Here is a 22939-nt window from a genome sequence, read left to right on the forward strand (position 1 = left end):
TCCATCCCAACCTTCTGTCCATCCCCTCAGACTGCTGCAGAGGATCAGCAGCCAGCCATGGAAGGAGAAGGGGGAGCTCTTTGTGGAGAAGGTCAAGAGACTTCTCACCAGGCTCATCGACTACCGCAACGTGTCCGACAAATCCTTTGAGAACCGCTACCTCAGACTCAGCTGCATCTATCAACTCATGGTGAGTCTGCTAACAGCTGATAAGTATTCAAATCTATGTCCATGATTTCTGTTTTTCATGGCTGCTACCAAAAAAACTGATCAATCCAGTGCTTATTTACGCCGATGTAGAACAATTTGTCAATCAGTCACAATAGAAACAACTTGATGGAAGAATTTCATCAATTTTAGTAATCATGCATTACCCTCTGCATGCTAGAAGGATTAGAACCAGCACTGGCTGTCAGGTGGAAGCTTGGTGGCCTAGCAGATAAAATACCTGTCTGTTGATCAGGAGGCCCTAGGTTGGAAACCTACTTTAGTATGTACAGTGTATGCCTGTGATTTCTGTTGTCATGGCTACTACTAAAACCTATTCAGTGCTTATTTACATTGGTATAGGGCAATTTGTCAATCATTTGCCCTGAGTACTTCTTTCCAATAAAACCCTTTCCTCCTAGCTCCATTTGCAACATTACATTTTTCACCAAGAAGTAACTACATACCATTGTCCATCTTACCCCGTGTGAAAAGAACTTTTACAAGGATGACGAGAGACGGAAGGAGATATACGTCAAGTACATCTACCTCCTCCATGACCTACACTACAATGCTGGGGACTTCATCGAGGCAGCACACACCCTTATGATGCTTGCCAATACATTTGAGTGGACAGACTTCCCGCTGTTCAAGGACCACAAGCATCCCGCCCAGACGGAGCGGGAGAGGAAGGAGAAGCTCTATTGTGACATCATCGACCTGGTCCAGAAGGGTCAGGTGAGAACTCTTGACCACCTGGTCACTCTGGCCATACTCTCTTAATCCATATCTTTAACATAACAATGTCGGAATTTCGGAGCTTGGGTATTTGCTCCATGTTCATCGTGTCACTGCCAGCAACCAGGGACAGCCTGGTGGTAGTGTCACTGCCCGGAAAGCAGTAGATGACAGGTTCGAGTCCCATTGGTTCCTTTTTTCCGACATGTTTGTTAATATTTACAGATCAGCATTTGCGATCTTAACAAATTTAATTTGTAGAGGGAGACAAAGCAAAGAAACTCTCACCTGAACCATCACCCCTCTGAATGATATCTTTCTTTCAACTTGGAAAATGTCTTGAACGTATATAATCATCTGTATTGCTGTGAATTCACACTTCACCTTAGGGAGAGGAATTAGAATTTTCTTTTTACCAATCTTTGGAGTGTAAAAATTTATTGCATCACCATGTATCTGCAAAGTGACATCTGCACTCTTTCTTCTTTTGCAATGAGCTGTTTGATTGTTTGTTTGTTTTCAGTTGTGTCCTTTTTGCTAGACCTGGCCTTGTGACAATCCATAACCTAAAATCATCATATTTTTCAAAGTGTATAATTAATGCTGTAAGTTTAGGCTTGATGAAACAGGATCTCCTGCATTAATAAGTTTCTGTCCCATTCCGTCATGACCCAATGATCCTTCTATAACCTCTTTTTATTCTCTCCGCCCAGGTCTGGGAATATGGCATACCGCTATGCAAAGAGCTGGCGGTACAGTATGAGACCAAACTCTTTGATTACAAGAATCTCTCTGTCCAGCTGGTGAGTCTCCCATAGCAACCATCCTGTAAAGAATTGTGGAGCGCATACTAGTGCTATAGCAGCACAACTGTTTATCAGTCTATCTTGTCTTTGATACAGTTTCATGTATTTAACAGTAAGAGCTATATATATAGAAAGTGGTATTGGTAAATTGTAAGAGTTACAAGAACCTACAAAAACATGGTACCTGATAACATTTGAAAAGCAATATTTGCATACACATAGAAGTCCTGGCTTGCCAAAAGTTGAGGTATCTGTTTAGAAAGGGACATATGGAGAAAACGGGAAGTCATCATAGAGGATCATGTCTTAAAGAAATTTATGTCTTTGTGGAAAGGTTTTCTCTATAGGATAGGATGTTGTGATAAAACAAGGTACCTGTATTGAAATAGAATATCTGCATGGAATGGCACTCATAATGTACTCATGATAACCTGCATGTGCAATAAGTATACACACAATCACATATTCCGGTGAGAGGATTGACCTTTCCCTCTTTATCTAAGCCACACTTCATGAAAACACAAACTTTTGCAGGGCCTTGGGACTTTATGCATAGTTTCTTGAATATTTTCTCTCACTTCCTACAAGAGTGTAAAGTGTCCCCATAGACTCTGTACAGGTCCCCCAGTTCCATTGGTGATGGATAATATACATGTGACACATTTTTGTCTATCCACAGGTTACTCAAGCCCAGTTCTTTGAGAATGTTAGAACCCAGCTAAGACAGCAGCCTACGTTCTTCCGCATCAGTTTCTTTGGCAACTTCCCAATCTTGAGGAAGGTATGAAGCATTGTTTAAAAAATCAGAAACATATGATAAGTGCTGGCGACATTGTGAAATCAAAGTGAGTGAATATTGATCATACTGTGTAAGTGGTATATTCCCCAGTGTTATTTGTTTGATTGTTTGATTTTTTTTTTGTGATTTTTTTTTTTTTTTGTGAGTTGGCCAATGTCTGCCAAGTCAACAACTCTTGAAAATATTGCCTCCAGTTGCACAAATGCATTGTATAATGTTGTTTATGTGGGAAATGACTATTTTTCTTCTCCCAAAAAGTGGCAAAATAATTGTATCATTATGTCAATTTGGTTCTCGATCGAGAATCGACCACTCCCGAAATTGTCACACAAGTCCAAATTCGTGAGAGATCATACTTGTGAAATGTGTGAGGTAAATCACACTTACTTGAACTAATAAAACAAGTCTGTTCATTTTTTGTTCATGTCCATGCAAACATCAATCTCTATAGCACCCTTTCCCCCATAAGAAGCAAACAAAAACAAAATGAGTGGTACTATTTGTATTCATCTATTCATTTCTTACTAAGAGATTTAATGTGAAGCGTACGAACAATTTTTATCATATGTTCCATTCTTCAAATGATTGAGTCCAATGATTTTTGTACTTTGAATGATATTTCTAGCACCGGGAGTATGTGTACCGTGGCCGTCCCTTCGATCAAACCCAAGTGGTGATTGAGCGATTCCAGGCAGACTTCCCGAGAGCCAAAGCCTGGGCAGGGAAGCAGCCACCCACGGAGGATGACCTAGCGGCCCATGACCAGTGTATCCTTCTTGTCAGCTTGTCATATTTCTACCATGCAAAGAGATTTTCTCACTGCCTGTAGAAAGCGAACTATACAATACTCTCCGTGATTACAAGAAGCTGCACATGTTACCCACTAGATAATGGTGGACCTTAAGGGCATAATTTACCATTTGCAGAAGAAACAAAAACCCAGCATTAGTGCCTTAGAATAGTAGTTCTAAAATGTGAGTTAGGGATAGAAACAACCACTGTAAAATTTGAACATGTATAATCATCGATGTTAAGTATTATTAAATACACAAAATGTGAACAATAGTAATCAAAATGTTTCCAGACTAAACTGTCTACAGTTACGGTTTAATGAGAAATATACTGATATCTCCTTATATTTTAGGATTTATTGCAAACATTTTATTTGTTAGGATTTAGGATATGTTAGTTTTGTGATACAACAGACCTACACATATGCATTCGATGTGATATCTTGAACATTTTTGAAATCACTGCTCCCAAAGGTAAACAGGACCTTCAACTCCGGGCAAGTGCTCTACTCGCCAGAGAAACATTTTTACAATGCGTTCTTGAACTTTTGAACATTTATGCGAGTCACACTCCTTGATTTGGCTGCTCCTTGGTTGCTCATATGCTAGCATGCTACCTATATGGGGGGGGGGGGGGGTATAATGCCCGTTTAAGAGCAATGATATGCCTATTACATAAAGATAACATTTCTAAGGTAATAGTGGTGTCATGATTATTAATTGCCTTGTTTTTTAACCATTGCCCATTGACAATAATCACGCTACTTTTATACATCAAGAGACATTTTAAGATCTTTTGTAGCTACTTAATCATTTTGGAGAGTAATTAATGATTATGTACACTTGTATTTTCATGTTCCTTAATGATGACCCCCCTCGTATCAGACATCGAGGTCAGGAGTGTCACCCCAGTTCCTCCCAAGAGAATCCACCTGGAGACGCAGAGCTTGCCTGCAAACATCCGCTTCTACGCAGAGTACTACGACATCAACGTCTTCAGCTTCGACAGACCCTTCCACCGCGGGGAGCGGGACAAGAGCAAAGAATTCAAGGTGAGCTCCCGCTTGCCTCTGTGGCATTCTCAATCCCAGATGAACGTTGCCGCTGACATGGATTTAGATAAGGCTGATGCATGGGATAGATAGAGTGATAGGAATGAGCAAGGATATTTGAAATCAGGATATATCACAACTGCTACTACCAAGTTAAACTGAAGACAATGACTGTGGTAAGGATATGAACAGTGATGATGATACTGCTGATGAGGATGCTTACCAGGATCATGGCATAATCATTTTGTGCATTCAATGTTGGGAAGAAAAAGATACAATCATGCAAGATGAAGTAAGAAGATTATTGGGGATGCATCATTTAAGAATAATAGATATTTTCTTTTGTAAATCAAGCTGCACATTTTCAATTTGCCTGAATTTCTGTTTGTAATGCTTTTTACAAATATGCACATGTAGTCCACCTGAAATCCAGTGTCAATGTTGTTAAATAGGTGGAAATGTATTTTCATTATCAAAGTTCCCAAAGTTTTCATTCTAACGTCCTACCTCTGGTGGTGTTGTCACCTTCAGACACTTTGGATTGAGAAAACGATGGTGACCACAGCCGCATCGCTGCCCGGTCTTCTCAGCTGGTCTGAGATCATCAAATCTGAGGTGGTAAGTGGACTAATCAGTCAAGAGATATCTTGACCAGTCAGAAATCTGAGCCAGATCTATTGAGATTAATCATCACACTAGCATCTTGTAAGTTTTTGTGTTAAAATGGAATCGATACATACCAACATTTTTATTCACTTTTCCTCCCTTTGTTTCACTTTTTATTTGTTTAAAACAATTGTTTGCTGTATCTCGCTAATATTGTGTAATTCAAACAACCATGAAAATGTTTGTTCCTGGGATGATACATGTATTTATCTCTGCCAGCCCTTCCCCCTTCTTTGCAAGGAAAACTAGCTGTTCTTGTGCATCACATTTGTGAATTGAGGAATCAAGAAAACACATGATTTCCGCTGGTAAATCTTCTTCAGTCCCACAGGCCATGTCCAATGATCAATTATGAGACGGTTGTATTGAATGTTTCACTGAGATGGCATTTATCAAAGATTTACTTCTGTTTTTCAGCAGGCTTGTCTCATGTACTGAGGGATTTTTTGGTTGTTGTTGTTGTTGTTGCTGTTGTTGCTGTTGTTGCTGTTGCTGTTGTTGTTGTTGCTGCTGCTGCTGCTGCTGTTGTTGTTGCTGCTGTTGTTGTTGTTGTTGTTGAGATAAGCTTGATTTGACCATTATGTCAAATATTGAAAATGACACATGAGACCTGTGTGGTCATGTAGACTCTCATCTTCATCTCTGTGTGCTACGGTCTAGATTGAGATCAATCCAATCACCAATGCCATCAACACGATGAAGAGCAAGAATTCAGAGGTGAAGACATTGATCGAGGGTCAGCGGATGAAGCGTAACTCCAACATCAACCAGCTGAGCATGGTGCTGCAGGGTATGATAGAGGCTGCCGTCATGGGAGGAGCAAAGGTCTACCAGGAGGTGAGGATTATCCCTTAATCCCATCCTCTCTTTATCTCATTTAACCCTTTATATGTCCGAGGCTCTTAGCTTAAAGGACACGTTCACCTTAACCCTTTGAGTATGGAGCTGATTTTGCTACAACACACATTTCCCACAGACATCTGCCCAAGCACACTCAGGACTCGTCCGTGATGGGATAATATACACATTGTACATGTGGATTGAGGGAATGCAGCAATTTTAGTAGAACACATCAGTGAAAATTTGAGGAAAATCAGACGATCCATTCAAAAGTTGTGAAGTTTTAGAGTTGCTGCGCAGTCACTGCTGGATGAGAAGACTACTATTGCAGTTTATGATGTCACATGCACAGAACAATATAAAGAAAAAATAAAGAGAATTTCAGATACTTTCCAAGCCATTAAAAGCTTAAATCAATCATGAACTTATACACCTATGATACAAATGGCCTAGCACCTGACTTTCCCGTCCCTTCCCCGTCCCTTCTTACTCCCCCCCCCCCCTTGTGTTGGTAAAGAAAAGAAGATGTGCTGTCATGTTGGTCTACTTGTTGTTGTCTCTGTCTTTCTCTTCAAATGTACCACATTTCCCAGACGTTTTTGACTCCAGAGTACGAGGAGAATAATCCCAATGACAAGGACGCCACAAGGACCCTCAAACAACTGATGATTGATCAGGTATGTTTTGTTTTCAGAGCTGATCGTGTTTCAACACAATCATACTTTTGCTCCGTATGGTAGATGAATGAACTAGTTGTTACCTCAAGAACTTTAAAATTATCTGTCCAAATGATAATTGAAATTGGGAAATTTAAACATCTAGTGTTACATAATACAGTATTTGGTGATTTATATTGGAAATGAGCAAAGCCTAATGATTATTTGTTTGTTTATTCATCTATTCATCCATCCATTCATTCATTCATTCATTTATTTATTCATTAATTTTTTCCATTCTTCTATTCATTCATGTATCCATCCATTCATCCATTCATTCATTTATTAATTGATTAATTCATTCATTCATTTATTCGTCCATACATTTATTAATCCATCCATTCATGCATTCATCAATTCATCTACACTGTATTCATTCATTCATACATTCATTCATCTTTGTATTCATTTATTCTTCGTTCCTTCCTTCCAGCTGCTGCTCCTGGATGATGGGGTAGTACTCCACAAGGAACTGTGTCCAGAGGAGATGCAAGGATTTCAGCAAAACCTGGAGAAGAAACTTGCTGAGCTGATGAAAGAATGGGGGCTGGTGAGTCATACCTTCCTTCAATCTTTTAATAGCATTTAGTCAGACAGAGAAAAAGGCCATTAAATAACTACAAGCTATTTTTGTATTGTTTTGTCTGTCTGGCTCTTGTTGTTTCTGTATCCACAAAGTAAGTCTTGCACAAATTCTTTTATGTGAGGGGGATGGGGCATTTGAATATACTCTGATTGTATGAGAACGTAAAGTGTATGTCATTGCTGTGGAACAAAGAATGCTTCATTCAAGGTATCTATTATTTCACTTTTTTAATACATCTAGCATAAGGAGTTGCTCAAAGATTTCTGATGCTACGAAAGATAATGTGTGTTCACTTGAGAATTTTTGAATTATTGATTAAGAAGCATGTGTGCCTCATAACCTTTGTGCTTGTGTTCTGATTGATTCACTTGGGACTTCTCAGGGGATATGAACATTTAATGTAGCAGGAGTGCACTCAACATAACCAAGTCTGTGTTGCTCATTCTCCGAAGATGGGAAAAGATGTCATCATGACAAACTATTTTGTAATGCATCTACTGTAAGAACAGGAGTATTTTTGCGTGCTCAGCTGAGTAAGATGGTAAATTTCACATTTATTTGATTCCCCGGAGTCCAAACACAAAATAGTGAGGACATGTAACAAGCAAATAAATGTGTGTGTTTTTATTTCGCACTTAGTCTCTTATTTTGTGAAAATTTCCACACAACAAGCATACGATGATCTGATGTCTGCAAGGGTTGTTTCGGTATGGAATGAAGTTTATGGGTATTTAAAACAAAGGAAAACAAGGTCTTGTCCTTGTGCAATCAGACGTGATTCATTGAGGTCAAGTGTCACCTTGCTCCATCACAGGGCATCCCAAAGGTTTTTGCCAAGTTGCGACAACCAAAGCAAAGTGCCGCAATTCTTTCAGCAACCGGCGGCAGCAGTGGCGGCGGGACCACTCCAAGCGGGACCAAGACTTGGAGGAGGATCACCTCGGAAAGCAGCCTCAATCAGACTCCGTAGGTTTTCTGAGCAGCAAACGATTATTCTGTAGCTTCTGTTGGTCACGCTAGAGAAACATTACTGTATACGCCGAATATTTCATGAGGTTTTTATTTTTGCGAATTTCGCGAGTCAGGTAGTATTTGTGAAATTAAAGACATGCAAAAATATTGACTCTGATCCCGATGTGAATGTGACGTACGCATGTACATTTCTCTGTTCAGTGCAGGACTCCACAATCGCGAATTTAACCACTTGTGAAATCGTCGGGATTTCTTGATTCACGAAAATTTAGACTTGCGAAATATATGGCGTATACGGTATATTGTGCATAGCATAAGTCACATATCGTCGCTGGGGTGACAAGACCTTGCATCTCAAATTTTTGTGAAAATTACTTTCCTTGATTATTGGGCAGATAATCATTTCAGTGATGTCCTTTCCAAATCTTAAGCTGTCTTGCCCCAAATATGAGACCACCCACGGCATGTCAAATGAAAGGCTGTCCCATTTGATATAGTGCTTTGGCTGCCATGTTTTTATTTTTTGCTCACCTGAACATTTGACATTTTATAGATACAATGTCTTGTCGCCCCAGCAACGATACATGTATGTCTTGTATTAGTCATGCATTGGAAAGCAGTGCCAGGTTTGGTTTCTCACAAGTGAATGTTTGTGGTTGCCATGGTTTGCGATTAGTCAAGATAATGACAGGTCAACAAAGGAAAGTGTCTTTGCCATATTTTTTTTCTTTACCTCATTCCTTCCTAGCTCTCTAATCAGAGTTTCCATGATTTCCATTCCATTCCATTCTTTACCTTTTCTGATATTCAGGAGCAGAACAACGAGCCGTTTCTTCCTCCCGGCACCTGCAGCAGACCCAATACCGGTATTGTATGAATTCCTAGATTTTAGAACTGTGACTAACCAAATTGAAATATTGAACTTGACCCTCTTGGTGTACAGTTGTACTTTATCGTTTATCTACACAGCCTTACGTCCAGAGTTTGTGTGAGAAGCCTTATTTCCCCTCATAATATTGCTTAAAATTTGCCTGGAAGAAATGCTGCAATAAAATGCTGTGCAGCAACCGTGCATGATACTGCTGCAAGCAATTGTTGTCTAGTTGAGCTGTATGTGTTGTCTTTTCTCCACAAGCAACGCTAGCAAATTGATGCTGCAAGAAAGATATTTTGATACAGCATACATGATGTAATTCCATGTTAAGAAATCAAATTGTGTTCAATGGGCTAACTTGCAAATGCATGTGGTGAGTAAAATATTATCCAATGATTGAACAGTGTTGGGATAAGGCAAAGAACAAAGTCTCATTCAACCAAAGTAGTTCATTAATTTGCACAAGGAATAAAGAATCGAAATCACCATTAAATTTGATATCTCTTGGAAGTTAAATCGTTCAGACTAGAATAACCAAGACAAATCATAAGTGTGATAAGTCAGGGGTAATCGCAGATATCAGAAAGCAACAATGTCAACAGCAACAACAAAAATCACTGATGGTTACCTGAAACCCCCTAAAAATGCAAATAGTAGCTATGAAATGCAGTCATTATCAGTTGTTTGCTAGAAGCATGTTTCATTTTGTCAAGTCATGATTCATAGCTCAGATTATTTCTCATTCCCATAGCCTCATCTGTTCAGGACATTAGTCTGTATCAGAAGACGATTCACTAGTTCGTAAAAATCAAGTGCTGTGTTACTTCATTTTTGTTTATTTGGTGTATTTTTTTCAGGTATTTTGCTGCATTTGTTGTTCAATGTAGAAAAGATGAAAAACTCTTGCGGAATGAACGAAAAAAAAAAAAGAGGGATAGAATAGTTGCACATGAACTGTTTTTGTCAAACTGATGCATCCATTGGCCTAGTTCCTGTTGACATGTATTTGTTTTGATGTTATCATTTCTTATTTTGCTTTCTGTGCAGTTGAGCCAGGACTTTTGTGTTTCCTTTCAAATTTGGATGTGTTACAGCCCTTTGTTTGATAGCTCAACTAAACCAACAGTTGCCTTCAAAGTGTTTTGAATTGTGCATGCTCAAGAGAAGCTATAACATAAAGAATACCCTTGCAAAATGTAACAGTTATGTAAGTACTTTAGATATCATGGAATGTAATTATTCCTTTCTTTTCGTATTTACTTCATTTCTTTTTGTATTTGCGTTCTCAAATATTGTTTTTCTATAGACCTTAGGGAAGCAGACCTTTTATGGAACAACACTTCGGCAAATTTCTAAAACTAGAGCAACAAAACAATAGCCTTCAGCTAGTGACAGACAGCATTCATTTTGAAACCGTCTCAAAATATCTATGGTGCTTCACCCTAGATATTATTTGCTTCGTTTTCTTGTGTTTTCTCACCAACCCTGCCCACATTTCCACATTCTCACTTTCTTTCATGTTCTGTAATATTACCTTTTACTGGTCACCCATTCCATCATTCTTCCAATCTACCCATCGGTCAATCTACCCATCGGTCAATCAACCCATCTCTTATCTATTTCTGTCTATTTCCCATGTATTGTTCCTTTTTGTTGGTTCCCCACCATCCAAACAATGGGACTGAATGTTTGGTTCCATCCAACTTGAATGTCAAATCCTTTTTGGTCATTCTTCATTATTCTCCGTGCCTTCTTGTTCGTACCCTTTTCCCACAAACCTCCTGCTCTCATTCAAACATGTTGACAATTTTGCGTAATGATTTCCAAACCAACCCTGCATGGCGCATATTTGTTTCTGCTTTCTTGCAATGGAAATCGCTTCCAAAATGTGTTTATTCTGTTCATTGCCCTCATTATCACACCCAACTCACTTTTCCCGGAATCCCCCTTTTGGGTTCTTTGGCTCTTTGTCCCCTTGGATCTTCTCTTATGCACCCAATTTGCTGCCTCCATGTTTGCACCTCCCCACTGCCCCTCTGCCTCCTCCTCCTCCTCCTCCTCCTCCCCCTCCTCCCCTTCCTACCCCCCCCCCCTCCTCCTCCTCCTGCCCGTTCCCCTCTTCTCGTGTAGAATCGCTCTGGGTCGGAGGGGGGCAGCACTCTGCAGCGGGGACGGGCCACCATAGCAACGACATCCCTGTCCTCCACCTCGGTCTCCGTGGATGAGGTACGGGATGCGCCTCCTGATGAGGACTCGCTTCCCCCTCCTGATATGCCTCCTCCACCTCCACCGTCCCAAGCTCAGCACCACCACCTAAAGCATGTTGACATGAAGGGATACATTCGCCTGCTGCCGGTAGAAAACCCATCACTCCTGCATTTCTGTTTACTTGACTTAATCAGTTTTGTGTGTTTGCTTGTGTATGTGTGTCTGTGCAGATGTTTAGTAGAGACAAACCCAATCCATATGGCTGGTTTTCTCAATGCCCCCCCCCCCCCCCCAAAAAAAAAAAAAACCTGATTCAAAACAGATTATAGGACACAAGCCAGAATTTTGCTTCCCAATTCACATTTTATTACTCGTCGTGGTTTTACAACATATTAGACAGTAAACTTATCATGAAAAGGGAATCATCTAAGATACTTGATGAAAATGCTTTCAGTGGAATTGCTAAGAAATATAAATTCAAATTACTTTAAAATTGCTGTAAGTTTTTCTTTTTTTGGTTCCATGGCTCCAAAGTAAAAGAGAGAGTGTTTTTGTTTTTATTATTATTATGTTGTTGTTGTTATGCGTGGTCTTCTGTTTGAAAAGAGAGTGACTGTGTTGTACCTGTGTAACTTGTGTAATTTGTGTGTTTGTGCAGTGTTCGACTTCACTAACGGTAGATCTTTCGTAAACTAGAATTGCATAGATTGGCTTCACATGTTTTGAGTTTACCTAGTTTCTTGTATGCCCTGATAAAGCTCTATATACTGTCTTTGCCCTTGTACATTGTATAATTACCAAGTTATTTTATTTTTCTTTCTCGTTACTTTCTACCTATCATAGTTATGTTTTTCCTTTCCTTTTTTCTGGGGGCGGTAAAGTTTAGTTTATGTGATTTATGTCATAGATGCCTGTTCAGCTTACAAATTTGGCTGTAGAATGCATGAACAGCTTTTCAGCACATACATATTAATCTTTTCCACCTGCTAACCATCTAAAAAAGCATACATGCATGAAGGCTAATTGTGTCTTTGATTCAGTAATCCTTCAATGTGGGTATCTTGTGTTTCTAGCTGTGTTGTTGATTTCTTTTCCCCTCAGTTATCAGGAAGTTTGTCATCTCGTTCCTTTAATGCTAAATGTTGCGATGATATCTGTGAATATGTACACCTGTGCTCTGTGTTGTCAGTCAGACATTAATGTGGTTGTAGTGATGGAAGTAACACATTACACATCTTACTGGGGGTAACAAGTCTTCATTTAAATTTTCAATTAATTCTAAAGGACAAGTTCACCTTCATAGACATGTGGATTGAGTGAATGCAGCAATATTAGTAGAACACATCAGTAAGAGTTTGAGCAAAATCGGACAATCCGTTAAAAAGTTATGAATTTTTTGAAGTTTCTGCTCAGTCACGGCTGGATGAAAAGACTACAGCTTGTGATGTCACATGAGTACAACGATATAAAGAAAGAATAAAGAAAATTCAACATATTTCCATTTTTCTCGCATAACAAAAGAACACTCAACTTCTCTCTTTCAGAAGGCAGGGGGAATAATATTACCCTTAACATACGTCAGTAGCAAGTCGAAGAAATGTGCACTTTATACAAAAAGTAAAGATTTGTGAAATTCTCTTTTTATTTTTCTTATATAGTTGTACGCATGTGACATCATACACTGTAGTAGTCTTCTCTTCCAGCAGTGACTGCACAGATACTTAAAATGTTCATAACTTTTGAACGGATTGTCCAATTTTCCTCAAACTTTCACTGATGTATTCTACTAATATTGTTGCATTCTCTCAATCCTTATGTATATGAAGGTGGACTTGTCCTTTAATTTAGTTGTAGTGATGGCAGTAATGTAACACATTACACATCTTACTGGGGGTGACAAATCTTCATTTTAAAGAATAAGCATAAATTTTCAATTAGTTTTAATAAAAATAATTGTTCTCCATTTGAAATACTCTTCCATGCTTGGATGTTCAACCGTGGGAGACAAAACAATGATATTTTCATTGATATTTGTGAAATAAACTTTTTTGTTCTGCACAATGCTAAAACTGAGGGAACAATAATTTGCGACTTGCACACAAAATGCAAGCTAGGGAAGCAGCATGCCATAATACTTGGTTTGTGATGTGTACTGGTATATGAGGGACAGAAGTAACATGGGGTATGCTTTGGGCTTGGTAGTGATGCTGCAAAATGGCTACCACAGGAAAGCCTGGATCGAGTTGTGCTCTCAGTGTTCTTAGACTAACCAACTTAATGTAACAGCTCTAATGACCTGTGTTGTTGGGAATATGCAATGTGTTCTAACCTCAGGGTTTGAAATAATCTTTCCACAAGGTCAAAAGTCCACAGGCAACTTCCCCTACTGCATTTCAAACTCTTTTTATAAAACTGTTTTTTGTTTTCTCCTCTGCTAATCGTCCTCTATGTAATGGTTACACTTTGCCGTGTTTGTGCGTCTGGGCATTAATATGGTAGTAGTGGGGGCAATAATGTTATGAGTTACACCTGTGTTTATAGGAGTGAGATAACCATATGCATCAAAACATGCAGATATTGCCTTTGTAGAGGTGCCATATAAGATGTGATCTCCCCGCAGGAGTTATATTTTCCCAGAGAGATTGCACCTAGGGAAAATATTGTCTTGAGGGGAAAACAACTCTAAAGGGACTGTCGTGTCATATATTGCAACAATAGACAAGGCAAAATTTGTTGTAATAGATGGTCTACATAAATACACATCATTTTATTCTAGCCTTGTTGCCAGTCAGTCAAAATCTGGAATTTTATAACCTGATGTGACATTACTGCTCACAATATAACAATTTGAATTTTTGTGGCATTAGTCACATGGTTGTATTACAGCCAATCACGAAGTAGTATTTAAAAAGACCCTTTGATATTCAGTTTAATTTGCTGCCCAGTGTCGGTGATGTATGAATAGTCTTCGATGTCAACTGGTATCTCCATGCAACATTGCCAGTTACTGCTGGAGTCATATTGCATTGTTAATGTAGCAAATAGTCTTGTGGGAACCTGTCTAATAACAGTGTTGCACCCTGGTGAATACAGGGTTACCATACAGAAGGATAACCACCCTTAATCTACTGCACATGGAGAGTATGATGTCAATGTGTGTCATGTTGGTGTTGTTTTGTTGTCACAAGTTGTACAGTAATATGTCTGTTTCCATGCCTGTGTAATGAACAGCTTTCTGAATGTATTCAACATGCTGCAGTACCTGCCTTATTTCCAAAGGTTTCACTTGGCAGCTCCAAACCCTGCTTTGATCAAATGTCTACAGGAATGTGGTTGATCCAGTCCAAAGTGTGGACTCTCTGTGATAGAGAATGGGTTAAGTCTCTACATGTTTATGTGGAATATTCCACAGTATGGAATTTTTCACAAATTTTGCACTCTACTAAGCCAGCCCAAAATGTAAAAACAAGCAAATATTTTGGGAAATACTAAAATATGTACACAAATACTCCCATCCCACTGAAAGTTTTTATATTTACAGTAATGTTTTCCAGAAGCTTACTCTACCTAGCTACAGCCATTGTTGTAAAAGCAAGATTCTAGCTGTTGAAAAACAAATGCAAAAAAAAAAAAAAAGGTAGTAGCTCGTCACTGATCATGCGGCTAGCAAACATCAAGTGCAGTGTTGCTTGTAGCTGCTTTCTGTTTATTCAATGCATTCAAATAAGCTGTATTAAATATATACTGTATATTATAATGGTGGTCAATGCAATACACCAAGAGTGTTAGTGTACAATTGTGTTTCAGCACAATACATAAGGAGTGTTGGTGTACATCCATCAGCTTGATACACTAGGAGTTTTGGTGTAGATCTGTCTGCACGATACACCAGGAGTTTTGGTGTAGATCTGTCAGCACAATGCACCAGGAGTGTTGGTGTACAGCTGTCAGCACGATACACCAGGAGTGTTGGTGTACATCTGTCAGCATGATACACCAGGAGTACACCTCCTTTAAAGTGTTGCAGAAACTGGTGAATGATTGAGAGGAAGCCAGTGTGATTGGATCTACAGGATTATTGTTTAGTAAAAGTTTTACACAGAGAATCTGATTGGTTACAAGTTACAAGCTGGTGGCACTGATCACTGCACAGCTGGTTACTGATTGGTTACATTCCACTTAGTCTTTATAGTCATTGCTCAGCTGAAGATTTCATGTCTGTTTTTTGTTTTTTTCTTGGACAAGTAGCGTAAAGTTGACACCTTACACTCAAATTAGGATCAGACTGTGTGACCTGTCTCTACTGTAAAAAAACATGGTGAAAATATCTGGTGTGACTGGAAGCCGTAGCTGTAAATCCTAACTAATTTCGGCCTGTGACTGAATTGGTTTTACATTCTTGTTGATGGTGTATGGAAAGAGAATAATTTCACTTATTTCTCTCTAGGAATTTACCTCACACCACAGGACAGACAGGATTTTTCCTTTCCTTGTTAAGATTGGTGTAATACTGCTGATGTATCAGAGTTTTCTCCGTACAGTTTCTCATTCCAGCCATGCTAATGTATCAGTTATTTCCAGTCATTTGTATCTTGTGATTGGAAACCAAGTGATGTCATGTATCATAACGCCGTACATCTTTAAATGACGAACCATTGACTTGTCTCCCCTCCAGTCTCGGAATAGGTCCCAATCCGTGTTTACAGTGGAAACTGGCGTCTTTCAGGTATAATACATGAAATGCCTTCACATCAGCTTTCTGCTGCTTTTTGCCTTCATATCGAGGCAAATTTTCTGTTTTCTAATGCTCACCATTGTAATCTAGCTGCATTAACTCTTTGAGGACATTTGTCCAGCTTACAGAAACGTGTACACCAGTGGAAATGGATAATATATGACTTACCAAACTTCTCATGTACATTTCATTTGATGCTTCAGTAATGTCCATTATATTTAAAAGATGCAAGAGTCCAAAACTTCATCCTATGTGATGTTTGTGTAACTTCATTCTGTGATCATTGTATAACACATGATGATGATAACTTGGTTGATAGGTGTATGAAGCTCTTCTCAAGCCATTACTCAAATCAAATCTCACCTTGTATCGAAAAGAAGACTTTCTTACACTTCTGTATACTTTGTAGAAAGCCTTATTCTCACACTTATGTGTACTCTCTGCACACAGTTATTAACTGAATTATCTACTTACTTGATTACATTATGAGTTTCTTAATCTCCTTTAATTGGATAGGTGTGTTAGTGGTGTAGAACATCTAGTCTTTTTGATATCATTCAATCTTCTTTGATTATCACCGAAGCACTGTAGAAGAGATACCTTCAGCAAAAATGTCATAAAACTTCTAAAACTTATCACATATGTGTAGTCACATAGAATGAAAGAGTTGTAGAAATACATGTATGTCATTTTCGTTCATGTCCAGTGAATGTTAGGTGGTGCTATACTGCCCGAAATAATGCAGTGATAATCACTGTATGTTAGCCATTATCACATTTTGCAGTAGTGCACAAAAATTTGTGTGAAATGTCATGATCACGATCTCAATTTGAATCCTTTTCCAGAGCAGTATTTTTTTTATAGTTGTCTTACTTGATTTGGGGCAGATAGCCACTGCACACCAAAGCAGAACAGTAATTCCTTGACTAGCGAGAGCTTTTCAAATATGCAATGCAGTGTGCATGTCTCACACGGCTGACCTGGGCATGTTCAGGGATTGTCAAATCATTTCCACATCTTTGATAAATCAACGGTAATAACATTAAGTTTTGCAACAGTTACCATGGTCAAAAAAATTAGTGTGCATTAGAATTCTTGAGAAATAAAATTTTGCACAGATTTGTGGAAAAACCATTAGATTTTGAGCCAATTTTGTATCTCTATAGGGAGAAACTAGACTGTGTACAAGTATATGTGTCATATAAAAAATGCTAGATATCAGAAATCAAGGGGAGCAGAATCTGGCTGAGGCACCAAATGATGCATTTTGAAAATATCACAGTATTCCTATTCCAGTGCACCGACATTGCCGATTGCGACAATTCTGTGGTCAGCTAGTGCGATCCCAGTCATAATGCTAAATGTGGAAAAATGCAGTGAAGCACCACCTATGGTACTGTTGTCAGTGTTGTAGCTCTTGTTGTCATGTACAAGTCAGTGGACTCAGAGCGTGGCTGGCGGCACATAGATAGACAGGAAGACGTAATCATGCTGTGTATTGTGGGATAGACAGATCTACCAAGTCTACCTGATTTGAAGGAGACTCCTTGAAAACTTTCCATCATGTCCTCACAAGAGAATATAAAAATGTCCCTGTTTTGGGGAATTATTTGTACAAATTGAGATACATGTCTCACACAAAATAATATCTCTATGATTGCTCTCTAGAAACCTTCCGTGATTTTGATGAGCAAATGTAGGCAGTCCTAGATAGAGTCATTTTATGTAGAACATGATTATCAAATCAGATTTGCAGTTGTGACTAGCGAAAGTTGTGGTCACGTGGAAGACAGTCATTCTTGATTGAAAATGGCGAACATTTTTTAATTCTGTCATAATGAATTATTTTCCTGAATGCTTGACACCATGATTGATCTTGAAAAAGTTGGTTTCGTGTTTCCACTTCTCCAGTGATGCATGGGCTCTGATGCCTCAGTAAATCTTTACTCTTTAATAGACTAATCACATGAAAACAGATACAACCTGTAGATTCCATTCTACTACACTGTACCTTGCAATGAAATGTGATCAAAATGACTTCCAGTCAGTCAAATGCATTGTACATACTCAGACTTTGATACTTTGCTATGTATGCTGGTTCTGACTTGTGAGTCCCACACATTGTGTTTGTACCATGTAGCTGGTTTGTCCAGTATATCTTCTTTATGCATCATTTTTACATCACCAAAATTCAACTTCCTGTGTAAGTGTGTGTCAGTGTGTCTGCCTGTCTGTCTGTCAGTCTTTGTCTTTTTCTCAGAGACTCCAACTCTCAAGCTTTCGACTGGAGATCTCCCGCCGAAAGCCCATTTTTGCAAGATCTCCCGTTCTCCCGCCCTGGCTCTGTGTCTCCCGTTGGAAAGGATTTCTTACGTATTGCCATATCGTATGTTGAAAAATAAGCCTTAGATAGCACGAGAGAGCATCTAGAACCCTAGACTGGACCCCGGCGGCAAGGAATTTCGCGCTTCGCGCACATCAACTTGGAGTCTCCCGTTTGCTAGGGGTTTCAGGCGGGAGAATCTCCAGATCAGAAGGTGCTGGGGGTTGGAGTCTCTGTTTTCTGTGTATGAACAATGTCACACAATTTAAACACAGTTCTAAAAACCTATCTATTCTGAAACCTCATGTTTTACATAGTCTAATGTATATCAATGTTTAATACACATATGCATAACCTAGTTTCTATGGACGTCATATAAACAAACTCGCATCCGTTCAAATGAAGCATACACAATACATTGTGTGAATTTGGTTCATAGTGTCGCTGCTTATATTGACGGTATCCAAGCAACTTGAACATGTAGTGAATTTTCACTTTCAAGTATTGAATGGGGGGGGGGGGGTAGAGATAGTAGACATATATTAAGTAAGATCTCCATGTTCAGTTTTTCAAATTGAAAATCAGAATGTCAACTCTCATGCATAAAAATTGCAAATGTCTAAAACAAAGCGTGGTAATAGAGAGAATTTAAAAAGAGATATTTTTAACATAATAGAGAGGCATTGTCGGAAGCAAGGATTGGATTGCTTTGGTATGTCAAATTTTCTTTTATATTTATTGTCACAGTCAGTGAAAACAAAAACGGCATTCAGCTGATATAAACCCTTTCATTTGTATATCACTATGTGGTAACTAGTATTGCATGTTTTAGAAGTTCATACTACAGCCCATATTATCTCTCTCTTTCTCTTTCATTGCAACTTAGAATAGTGATGAGTTTAAACTTATATTACTTTTGTTTGCACTTTATTTCTTTTTCTTCTTTTTTTGCATTAATAAAACTTTGTTATTTTACACATTATGATTGCCTTCAAATACCCATATGAATCATATAACTTGTTACTAATTTAACTGCCATTTTATGCAAAGACTTATGATGATGCAATGTAATCTACTCTAAGTCAAGGAACAGTGTAATGCAACTTAGAATAGTGATGAGTTTCAACTTTTTTACTTTTGTTTGCACTTTATTTCTTTTTCTTTTTTTTTGCATTTATAAAACTTCTTTATTTGACACATAATGTTTGACTTACACATTATGACTCATATGACTTGTTACTGATTTAAATGCCATTTTATGCAAAAACTTTTATAACGATTCGATGCTATTTACACCCATTCATGAAACAGTGTACTGCATATTTGAACAACAATAGTGTAGTACATTCCATTACAATGTGGTATTCTTTTGTAATATTCCTCTAACGCCTTTTTTGTAGATACATGTACAGGACTTGCATTCTTTTAGTTTTGTTTTGTTTTTGTTTTTTTTTTTACTGACCATTGTTCAGTCTTCACTTGTCTCTTGAGGCCTGATAAGTACTAAAAAAAATCATCAAAGACAGAACATCCATCATTTCATTTTTAACTCATCATTACCATATTGATGGTCCTAATGAAGATTCTAATGGACAATAAATAGTTCCTGAATAAGTATCACCATTTCCTGAGAGGATTGACAATTAAGAAATTATTTCATGCAAATTTAGCTCTGTTTCGACTGCATAAGGGCAAGTCAGTGTACTCGTGAACATAAAACACATCAGTTGAAATGTTTATGTCTTCTTTCTTATGCTCTCTGGACACTTGTGACACAGTTGAAATGAGTGTTTTTCCATAGAAAACAAGTGCAAACTGAAGTGTTTGTGTCAAAAGCTGAATCCATTTCCACAAACTTTATGAGAAAGGTGTGTATTAGTAGGATAGTACTAACATTTTTGTGGTAAATGCAGCCATCATTGAGGATTTTGAGATTTTCGCACCTTTTGTTTTTAAACCCAGCTTTGTAGTCAATCATACTATTCTTCACCTTGTTGAGCTCAATTCCTCATCTTATATCAGGTTACAAATGAGGGGGACGATGTGATGCAAGCACAAGTCTGTTTGTGCAAAATTATTGTGCCTCTGATTCTGTAGGTAGCATGACAACCTTTGTTTCAAGAACAGTGCTGTTGTTTTTTTCTTTACTCTACAGGCAAAATTAAACAAATAAAAATGATTTCATATGGGTAGGATAATTTTTCGGTTGAATAAAACTCATGTCACAATCACGTGAGAGGACCTGATAAAGTGAGGTGACATATATTATTTTAAAAGCATTGTAACTGATATATACAGCTTTAGAGACATGTCATACATGAACTGAAGCTGCCTCTTTATTTACAGGAATTTCTTCTCATTTCTGTGCTTATTATTCTTAGAAATCATGCAGATTGATCACAACTTTGTGCATATGCTTTTCGCATTATAGCTCTGCTTTACTTATAAAACTGTAAGATATGATACCAGTTTGTTGTAACTTAAACCCTGTTAGGTCTAATTCTAAACAGGTTGCTTATTTGAAGCTTTAGCCTATTTTTATTATGATGATATTATAGGCAGAGTATAAGTACTGTTATTATGGTACTCGTACAATGCGTTGTGTTGCATAATCATATGTGACCCAACATTGTATTGAACTGATCACGTTGCAGACGTTGAAAGCCCAGGAATCTCCAAAATCAGGCGATATGGCTGAAAGAAGAGAAAAATTATGTTTGTTCAAAATTCAAAAGTGCAAGATGTCTTTTCAACATCCTGTTCAAATGTCAAAGTTCAAGAGATGTTTTGGATTTCCATGGAGGTGTTTTGAACTGATTTACAGTGTTTCATACCTTGACACTTGACTGCACTTAAACTTTAAAGTTGATTGTTCTTATAGTACTGTATTTGTTCTTTAACCTCTTTCTCTTTTTCTGTGGTAGGTTCTTGGAATCCATCACTAGGAAGATTAGAGTCTGGAGAATGCTAAATCCTCAAAAATACCAAAATAGGAATATCAAAGCTAAGATTCTTTATCTGATTTTTGTTGTAAGTGGTCACATACAATGTATCTATTTTGATTTTCAGCCAGTCAGGAAATGCAGAGGGAATACTTGTCAAGGTGTACTCATAACACCCAGTACAACAATCTGAGTCTAAATTCTAGTTTGTTTCTTGTGTGCCACTCAAAATGTATACAGCCAGATGTTCACTTGACATTTGTCAGTTGTGATATTGGCAGAGAAAATAATTTATGTTTTATTTTAATGTTTGCGATATGTACATTTATATACTCACTGTTCTGTGAAGCTGTTGAGAGTCATCATGCAGAGTGGAACACGTAATTTGTACATTCTTTGAGTTGTGCTAACAGCGGTCCTTTGTCAATCAATGCTTACTGTTGTAGTCACCAATAGTGTATATTGTAGCTACACACTGTTTAGCGTGTTGTAGATTTTTTTGTTATCTGTTGCTTCCCTTCATTTGCATCTTGAATGTGTGCATGGCTTGATTTTCATCGTTTTCATGTAGCATGTGCATTGTTCCAGCTGCCTGAGCCCTTTGTTTACAAACTGCAGTGTACACAAGAGTTTGGGTTCACAAATGGTTCATAGAGCTGGAGTCTAAACTTTTGTGTGTGTGTGTTGTATAGTAAGCAGGTTTTCTGTTGTGTACGCATTTTATTTCAGTGCTTTTCATTGTGTAGGATACATTTGTGTGATCATTACTCCTAGCACACTGTACATTTGATCATCTTCCATGTGTGTTTGTAATTAGGTAGCAATGTTCTTTTCATAGTTATATCACCATGTACATATGTATCTTGTGTGCAGTTTTCATCAAAGCAGTTTGTTTAACAGAGAGGGAAAAAAAAGTATGGTGTCAAAACAGCAAAGCTGTTTATGACAGGTTCTTCTTCACAATGACAAATGAGCAATATGACAAGCAATATATGTCACCGTAACTTTTTGGTATCTATCCATCTGGGTGATCTTGATAAACAATCAATTATAGCTTGTTTAAAAGTTTATTTTGAAAGTCTGTCTGTTATCAAGATCTTTATGAATGATGCATTAGTTACAACATTATGCCCATGATTTCACAGTGGGGACCGTGGCCTGCATAATGTGTGTTTCATTTGTTCTCTTTTTTTTTTTGTATATTAATATATATACTTTAAAAATGTATAGAGTCTGTCCATAGAGGGGGCTGTTGAAGTACGGCAGGTTTCAGTCATACAATGCTTATGATTCTACAAATTGAAATATACAATGTGGAGGCTCCATCATGGACCAAAGCATTCGCAGTATTGGTTGAATGAATTACAACATCGAAGCAAGTATCATTAGCTGTCATTATACAAGAATGCCTTTTTTCATGCACTTTTAATAACTTTCTGTGTACATTACATCTTGTTTGGTTGTAAACTAGACTCTTTTCTGTCTTATGATTTGACTTTACAGAGGCAACAGACGAAACGGAAGGACTCCTTGCCCACTCTCCTCTCCAGTGTCAGCTCAGGTACAATATAGATCAACAAAAATCTTGTTTAACCCTTCTTCTGCCTTACCTGGAAATCTCAAATATCTAGATGTTCGTCCTTAAAGTCAGAGTTTACTCTTATGCTGTTCATTCCTCTTCTTA

At 38.0% G+C, this 22939-nt stretch overlaps 1 protein-coding gene across 1 annotated transcript in view; it reads left to right on the forward strand.

Annotated features, from left to right (window-relative positions):
- LOC139717154 (dedicator of cytokinesis protein 3-like) overlaps positions 1-22939 on the forward strand; it is a 115739-nt gene that overhangs the window by 70997 nt on the left and 21803 nt on the right. Inside the window, exons 33-46 of the mRNA XM_071628654.1 lie at positions 31-190; positions 703-945; positions 1659-1748; positions 2431-2532; positions 3176-3317; positions 4227-4393; positions 4925-5011; positions 5720-5896; positions 6493-6576; positions 7049-7165; positions 8016-8167; positions 8985-9039; positions 15931-15981; positions 22759-22816. Of these exons, the coding sequence (XP_071484755.1) occupies positions 31-190; positions 703-945; positions 1659-1748; positions 2431-2532; positions 3176-3317; positions 4227-4393; positions 4925-5011; positions 5720-5896; positions 6493-6576; positions 7049-7165; positions 8016-8167; positions 8985-9039; positions 15931-15981; positions 22759-22816 (1685 nt within the window). The remainder of the gene's footprint in view (positions 1-30; positions 191-702; positions 946-1658; positions 1749-2430; positions 2533-3175; positions 3318-4226; positions 4394-4924; positions 5012-5719; positions 5897-6492; positions 6577-7048; positions 7166-8015; positions 8168-8984; positions 9040-15930; positions 15982-22758; positions 22817-22939) is intronic.

The sequence above is a fragment of the Diadema antillarum genome, unplaced genomic scaffold, assembly GCF_040938485.1.
Source record: "Diadema antillarum isolate AM-2024a unplaced genomic scaffold, OU_Dant_1.0 scf00000072, whole genome shotgun sequence".
NCBI lineage: Eukaryota > Metazoa > Echinodermata > Echinoidea > Diadematoida > Diadematidae > Diadema > Diadema antillarum.